At 32.2% G+C, this 8,696-nt stretch overlaps 1 protein-coding gene across 1 annotated transcript; it reads left to right on the forward strand.

The window, feature by feature from the left end:
* Positions 1 to 2,829: 2,829 nt before the first annotated feature.
* LOC111410939 (transcription factor DUO1-like) lies at positions 2,830 to 5,319 on the forward strand. Its single transcript, XM_023041532.1, has 3 exons — positions 2,830 to 3,150; positions 3,238 to 3,481; positions 4,647 to 5,319. The coding sequence occupies exons 1-3, from the start codon at positions 2,939 to 2,941 to the stop codon at positions 5,157 to 5,159; spliced, it is 969 nt and encodes a 322-aa protein (XP_022897300.1). The 5' UTR covers positions 2,830 to 2,938; the 3' UTR covers positions 5,160 to 5,319.
* Positions 5,320 to 8,696: the final 3,377 nt, after the last annotated feature.

The raw sequence follows: 8,696 nt of genomic DNA on the forward strand, positions 1-8,696 counted from the left end.
TATATATATATATATATATATATAATACTTTATTTTTCATTTTGTAATATGAAATAAATACTATAAAATACTTGTCATGTATGAATTTCTTGTTATTAATTTTCAATTAATTAATATTCACATTAATCTAGACTCAATGAATCCCGACTTGATGAATCTTGATCCACACAAATTTAAAGTTATAATAGATAAATTTATTTCTATTCATGTATCTAGATATTTTAATGAGTGTTTAAATTCATGCATTAGCAATCAATTTTTATATATCAAATGTAGTATGAAAATGTTGCTCATTTGTAGTATTTCATCATCCCAAAAAAATTTGAATCATAGAAGTTAAGTTTTCATAAAATAATTTTCCTCTCTTAAATTTTTATCATAAATTTTATTTTCTTTAATTCATTTGAAAACCATCAAATCCTTCTGATAAATTGATATCAAATATTACTTTGACAACATTTATAAAGCACTTTAGAATAACGTGTAATACTCATTCAACCGACAAGTGTGTGTATGACATTAAGTGAAAAACATTTTTTGAATGATTCATCATTATTATAATTCAATTATTTCAATAATACACAACTTTTGTTTTTCAATATGTATTTTATTTATTAATCATTTGAACCATATTATCATTAATTATTTTGTCAATTATTTAGTTACAATGAATGTATATTTGACACATTAATTACCTCACTTTTCGTTTTTCAATATGTATTTAATTTAATTAACAATATTTGACAGATTTTATGGCCTTTTCGTTTTTAAATATGTATTTTATTTATCTAATTATTCGAACAATATTATCATGAATTATTTTATCAATTATTTAATTACGATCAATATACATTCAACATATTCATTCCACTTAATTGGATAGCAAATTAAATTCATTAATTTTTTTTTCTCTTTTGGAACAAAAGATGAATATTTATGAGTTTTTTTCCAATTGATTTATTCAATAAATGTTATGATATGTTGTCTATAATATGTTAAATATCACATCAATTGATAATTATTGTTGGACGATTCTATCGTTACAATAATTTAATTATTTTAATAATACTTTACTTTTATTTTTCAATATGTATTTAACCCTTGTTTGATTCCCTTTAAAATTTTAATATATTTTTCTTCCACTTCTTTTTAATCATACATTTTTCATTAAAATAATATTACACATAAATAAATATTTTTCATCTTTTTAACTACACATTCTCCAAAAATTACTATTTTAAATGTGTTAATTTCACAAATGGTCACTTAACTTACGTGAAAATTTTAAAACGGTCACTTAAATTTTGGGACGCTTTCAAAAATTGTCACTGAAGTTTAAAAACTTGTAAAAAGGGTCATTGAAATTTAAAAAGTTGCAAAAACGGTCACTGAAGTTTAAAAACACTTTTTCATTTTTTTGGGCTACTTTTGTGGCAACTTTTCGACTATTTCCGACCTTCAATATCGTCGAATTTTGATACCATTAGAAAGCCCACAATGTCCTCTTCAATTAGGACCCAAAATAGCATCGATTTTTCCGTTCAAATCCCTTGAAGTTAAGGGGAGATTTTGGATCGTAATTGAAGAAGGCATTGTGAGCTTTCCAACAGTATCAAATCTCGATGGTATTGGTGGTCGGAAGTGGCCGAAAAGTTGTTGTAAAAGTAGCCCAAAAGATTAAATAAGTGTTTTTAAATTTCAGTGACCGTAATTAAAAGTTTTTAAATTTCAGTGGCCGTTTTTGAAAGAGCCCCGAAATTCAAGTGACCGTTGTTGAAAGTTTTAAAATTCAGTGACCGTTTTGTAATTTTTAAGTAAGTTTAGTGACCGTTTGTAAAATTAACCCATTTTAAAATATATTTTACCCAAATTTCCCATTATAATGGTTATCAAATAGGGGTTTAATTTTTTTCAATAATACTCTACTTTTTGCTTAACAATATGTATTTAATTTTATTAATCATTTGAACCATATTATGATTAATTATTATGTCAACTATTTAATTATGATGAATGTACATTTAACACATTCATTACCTTACTTTTCGTTTTTCAATATGTATTTAATTTATTTAACTATATTTGATAGATTTATTACTTTTTTGTTTCAATATGTATTTGATTAATTTACTCATTGGAACAATATTTATCATGAATCATTTTATCAATTATTTGGTTTTGATCAATTTACGCTTGACAGATTCATTTCTTATTTTGATAGTAAATTAAATTCATTAAAAAAAAAATTGGAGCAAAAGATGAAAATTTTTAAAATTTTCTTCCAATTTATTTATTTAATGAATGTTATGATACATGGAAGATAAATGGGAGGATATAATACATATCTATAATAAATAATTTCGATTGATCATACAATTCATTTTAAATGAATGTGAATAAATTATAGTATTCGTTTGATGTTCATCCCAGATCAAAATAGTAAATGGAAGGACTATTTTAATTGACTTCCTCAACTATTTAAATTGTTTTCACACACTTATTTTTATTTCATTTTAATGAAAAGTTCATTCCACAAACAATCTGTATTAATTATTTTTTATATTCTCACATCTTCATAAATTATTTTTATGGTAACTATAAAGTATTTAGAAATAACGGGCACAATTTAGTCTTTAGATTATTTTCTTTCATTTCTCAAGGCTGCCAGCATAATTTTGAAATCTCAGGGACTGAATTTGAATTCAAAAAAAATAGTGGGAACGTGCATTAATTAGTGGTAGACATAACCGCTCCTAACCGTCACTACCCCAACCCATACACGCAGAAAGATAACATTTAAAAATTAAAATAGAAAAAAAGAAAATCTCCACAGTCAAGAAAAAATAAATCTACTAAGAATTATAAAAAGTACCCAGAATTTTGCATGTGTCCTGTGCGTGACAGTTTGTGGTGGAGAGTGAATTGATGTTGATAAAGAATGAATGGGAGGGGAAGAATGTTGTGTGATGATACGGGCATGATCATAAAGAAAGGGCCATGGAAAGCAGAAGAAGATGAAGTTCTGATTAACCATGTTAACAAATATGGCCCAAGAGACTGGAGCTCCATTCGATCCAAAGGTCTCTTGCAACGCACCGGCAAGTCGTGCCGTCTCCGTTGGGTTAACAAACTCCGACCCAACTTGAAGAAGTATGCAAATAATGTCACTCCGTTATCAGTTACAATTTAATGTCTCATGCACTTAATATTGTTTTGCTTTCTCCTATACTTGTGTAGTGGGGTGAAGTTTTCTGCAGAGGAGGAGAGAACAGTGATAGATCTTCAAGGACAATTTGGAAATAAATGGGCTAAAATAGCCACATATTTGCCAGGAAGAACAGACAATGATGTTAAGAATTTCTGGAGCAGCAGACAGAAGAGGCTGGCAAGGATTCTGCAGACTTCTGCACCATCATGCAATAAGTCCAGGAAGAACAAGGAAATCCAAGTCCCTCTTCTTGATGGTGTTCCCTATTTGGAGGTAAAAGAAATTCAAAATCTATTTTTCTGTGAGGATTTTTTGATTTTTTATATTTCACCCCTTCAACCACAACCCACCCCACGGTACAAAATCAAGTAAAATAAAGGTCCTTCTCTTCATGGTGTCCCCTCTGTCGAAGGTGACAGCAACTTTAGTTGATTCTGTTTGCAGTCGTTTCTTTTATATATCCTATTTCTCCGACAGGATTTTTGTTTAATTTATGAAATTTTTTATTCCCGAACTCGTTTCCCACGCTAAGAGCCTAAGAATGTGTTTTCTGCTAAAAATCAATTGAGTGATCTCTGCTGAAGTTTATGGGGGCAATGGATTTATCCACTGTCCAAGTCTTTTTTTGAATTTAGAATTGCCGATGATGATTTTAGTGTAAATTTTTACTTTTATTTTTTCTTTTTCTTCGCATATTAGCCCGGCTTGAAATTTTATAGCCCGATCTTGGATCCGCCCCGAAGAGTGGTTGGTTCTTAGTTGATAACTTCTGGTCCATATAAGTGGCGTCAACCACCACTTAGGGCCTGAGTTTAGTGATTTCTGGTTTGTACAGAAGGGTCCAATATTCTGAGCCCTATGGCATTAATTCTGAGACGCCTGTGGTTGTGTCTTAGTTGTATTTTTGGGAAAAACAGTTTGTACTTTGTTTATTTGATTTCTTGTTCTCATAGTAGTGTAAAACAAGTAGTATAGCTTTTGAGATATGAGGTAGGGAACTCAATGGAGACACTTCTATTATCCTGCTATTATGATTAAACATACTAAACACACTCAAAGAACAACTCAAATGGAAACTAAGGCCGTGGTTGGTTTGCCATTTTCGACCCATTTTCCGTTTTCGAAAATATGGAAAACGCGTTTGGTCCGTCGTTTTCGAAAACGCATTTTCGAAAACGAGTTAAAATTTATAACTGAAAACGCAAAACGACTTTTTATCGTTTTCAATTATAAATGTCGAAAACGTTCAAAATGCGGAAAACGGGTCGTTTTTGAAGAAAACTAAAAATCGTTTTGAAAATGAAAGTGGAAAATGAAAACTTAAACCAACCACTACCTAAGCTTCCACCAATTCTGATTCCAAATTCTCTTTTGGCTGATTCGACTCTTACATAAAGTCCTTCGGTTGTGTAAATTATCTGGGTATTTTCAATCTCAGGCACCAAAATTCAGCTTGTCGACAGAGGAAGAATCAATAATCAAGTCACAATCATCCTCATCATCCTACATTGATTATTCCGAGACAATCAAAATGGTGCCGTTACAAGGGTTGGTGTATTCCGGTTCACTCAACTTTGAACAGAGCCCTTTTCAACTTGAGTTCACACCTGCCATTGACAAGAAATCATATGAAGAACAGCAATTACAACTCTGCTTTCCTCAAATTCCACAACTTCAGTCAGACTATTCTTTGTCCCTAGAAAGCCAAGACTTCATCACTAGACTTGGAGATCCTAATTTTTATGATGTCTTTGGACAAGGAAGTGGTACCGAACTGGGCAATGGACCATTTCCTATATTGCCATCGTGTTTTGGACCAGATGGAGGCTCTCAAACTACAGGACAGGGAGAAAATCACAATGCAGTAACCCCGGACAGTTTCATCGATGACTTCCCTCCAATGGACATGTTTAATCACCTCGACCCACTTCCAAGCCCATCACAATGGTGACGATTCAATCTTAAGAACTGTGTCAGTAGTTAGATTTTCGAATTTAGATTAAAAAAGTATCCAGTTACATTATCGACTAGTTATCACTATTTCTTTTGTACCAAAAAGGACGTTCTAACAGGTATTGCCTCATGGGTTCAGGCTTGTTTAACAGCTAGACGTGGAGATATTTTCTACATCTTACTTTCATCAAGGTATAGATCATTTTCTTCACTTGAATTCAGTTCATTAAATTTATAATAGGTTTATATGTTTTGTAGGAAGGAAAAAGAAGTTAAAACTTATACACCATATTGTCAAATCTTGTCCGGTATTGCGTTCCAAAAATTCACTTATCCTTTGTTGAGAATGTAAGCGGAATTCCTTAGAAATTTTGAAACTAGGCTCAATTTTATCACCAAACGAACACCAGTCGAGGAGACATGACCCACAACTTTCAACACTTGGTTGCCACAAGAGCATCCACAAAGGAAGAAGATTAAGGTAGCAATATAACAAAGGGAGGAAGAAAAGAGGAGCAATGGTTGAACCCAGGGGCGGACCCAGAAGACTTGGGTTAGGGGGTCAAAAATAAAATTTATAGGGTATCTTCTAATAAAAAAAAGCTAAGAAAAAAAAAAAACCTAAGCAAAAATTTTTTTTTTCCCCAAAATCTAGAGGGTCAATTGCCCCTACAAACCCCCCCCCCCCGGTCCGCCCCTGGTTGAACCCTCAATGAAACACCAAGACGGCTATCTTACCATTCTCTTCTATTGCACACCGCAACTTCAATTACTTAAATCCCTTCCAATGGGCCAAGTTGTTTTTGGATCGAGTCTTTCACTAAGGTATTTTGATACAAACTATCCAATGCCGTTTTAAGTCTTAACATCATCACCCAAATTTATTGGGCATCAAAATCCAACACAGAAGATAGAACTTGGGACACAAATTGATGACGGAATGTTGTCCTCATAGTAAATAGTATATGCAGCTGCACAAAAAATACGGTGATGGGTTTTCTCCTTAATTTAGGATGATTGATTTTTGCTTAAACAATTCTCCCACTTTTAAGGTGCAATTATAATATTACGTGTGGGCCTTGGAAGTTGAACAAAAAATATATGCATAAGAAAACATATCTAACTCCGAAGTTAGAAGATCCGAAGATTCTCAAACATTTTGACTATCGTAGGAGTTTAACATCAACAACCAATGGCCATCAAAACGGTCCAAACAAATGAGATCTTGATTCATCAATTTGATCGTTGCTATAATGGTTTCGTTCTCCATTGCAATTACTATTGTTTGAGATTGTTGGAAAATATTATTTTCACAAAGGGATGGAGAAGAAATAAATAACAAAAAACAAGAAACGAACGTGAAGATGAAGCCCCGAACACATAATCGTTGTTTTTAAACGATATTTGCTCTCTCTTGAATTGAATTTAAATTCTTGAAGGGATTTTGGCAAATGATTTGTAGGATTTATCAAGAATTGACAAGGATTTAACATTTGAGATGAAATCCTCTAAAACTTGAGAATATAAAATCAGAATATGAAGAAAAATGAATTTCAATACTTTTTGGAATGAGGAAATAATATCAAGTGTAGCTATATGTTTTAGAGTGTGATTTCATTGATCACTAACCACCTATTTATAGCCATCATCCAAGGCTACACGAAGTGGTGCCAAAACACTTGAAAAGCTACTAGAAATTCCAACCAAAACGGTCATTAACAATTAGTTGATGCTCTATGCGGTCGCATAAGCTTGCAAAACCTATGCGACTGCATAGTTGATTCAACAGCATGGCTTTGAGCCCTGCATATGACTGTAATCGCACGTCATTATGGTCTATGTGGTCGCATAGTTCAACATTTTTGGCCTCCGATTCCATTTTTCATTCCACGTTCATTTATTATTTTTTGAACAACTATACAACAAAAAACATATCTAATTCCAATGTTACAAAATTTGAAGATTCTCAAACATTTTGACTGTGATCGGAATTTAACATCAACAACCAATGGCACCTTTTCGACCCCTTCCCCACCATCACGAAGCTCATTTCTTCCCCCCGAACCGTGACCAAGGGAAATTAGCATTCTGTGGGAGATTTAAGCGAAAAATAGAAATAAACAATAGTCAATGAAGGCCGTCAATGATTTCCAATGGACTATAATCCATTGATAATCACCAATCCAAGTCTTTGAAAATGACGGCAATTGTAGAATCTTTGGCAAGCTATTGAAGATTTTCAATGGCAAGCTGTCAAGCACACTGAAAATTACCTTCACTGTCAGCAAATTTTCTGATAGTGCTTCTGCCTATTTATAAAAATTTTCACATTTAATATCATTTTGTTATAAAATGGGAGGCTTCTTCCTTTCAACTCTACAATTAGCAAAATTCAACCTCACAAAATAAATAAATTCAAGAAAGTATCTTCCAAACACATAATCTAACTTGACTATTGGACATGGACCATGCTATATGTATCAAATTTATTTTTTATTTATTTTAATCTAATTTCTTACCGACTACTCATAATAGGGATTGGAAATCACATTTTGGGATTTTTTTATTCACGAGGGGTCCTGCGTGCATGTGAGAGAGGGTAAACAATTCGGTACACCTTTGGGCATACAAATAGAATTATTTATTGGACATACGATCACCATTGCTCCTTTCTTCGGCTCTAATTACAAGGGTACATTTATCTAGCGTGTGTCACGAAAAAAAACACACACACACACACAACTTAATTCATTCAGCGGATCCAATCTGCCTTGGCCAATGTTGAAAGAAAATTGTCCAGACAATTATGATGTTAACAACCTTAATTGTCTCAAATAAAAATTACTAGCTTTTTTCACCGAATTATTCTACACGTACATCAGAATTTACACCTTGGGTGTAAACTGTGAGTCGTGATGTACATGTGGCAAAATCTTTTTTCACCTGCTTTAACAAAAAACAGAAAATTATGAAAGAAAAAAACATAATTTGGCCACTTTAGAAAACTAGGATTAAACTGGTCTTCCATTCAACAGATTGTCCAGAAAATCTTAGGCAGGACCCACTGGCATGTGATCCATGTGTATTATGTGAAGACAAATTGAAATGAATATCATTTTCCAAGATCCAACTTGCCTTAAATTTTCAAGAAAATATAGCATATTCACGGGGGTATATGTTCCTAGTGGGAAATCACCATCTATGATTGCTAATAGCCCTACAAGGGTTCCTAGCCACTTTTCATGTGAAATTCATGGTTTTAGAATGAGACAAATAAATGGATGCCCGTAGTTTATCAATATGATGCCAAAAAGTGGTCTTGATAAACTTTGTGAAAAACATTTTTTGAGAAATGTGATCGAAAAGTAGGAAAAAAAATTATGAATTCGTGTACAAAATTATTTTATTAGAAGAATGTATAATTAAAAATGAGTTTGCTTGAAAATTGAAATATCATAGCAAGTTATTAACAAAGAACATATATATATATATATATATATATATATTCAACTACTTTAATGTACCAATATTTACA

This window comes from Olea europaea, chromosome 15 (genome assembly GCF_002742605.1).
Source record: "Olea europaea var. sylvestris chromosome 15, O_europaea_v1, whole genome shotgun sequence".
NCBI classification, from domain to species: Eukaryota; Viridiplantae; Streptophyta; class Magnoliopsida; order Lamiales; family Oleaceae; genus Olea; species Olea europaea.

Coding starts and splice junctions, on each gene's coding strand:
- LOC111410939 (XM_023041532.1), top strand. CDS start 2,939: ATGAATGGGAGGGGAAGAATGTTGTGTGATGATACGGGCATGATCATA. Junction 3,151..3,237: donor CTCCGACCCAACTTGAAGAA/GTATGCAAATAA, acceptor ATACTTGTGTAG/TGGGGTGAAGTTTTCTGCAG. Junction 3,482..4,646: donor ATGGTGTTCCCTATTTGGAG/GTAAAAGAAATT, acceptor TTTCAATCTCAG/GCACCAAAATTCAGCTTGTC.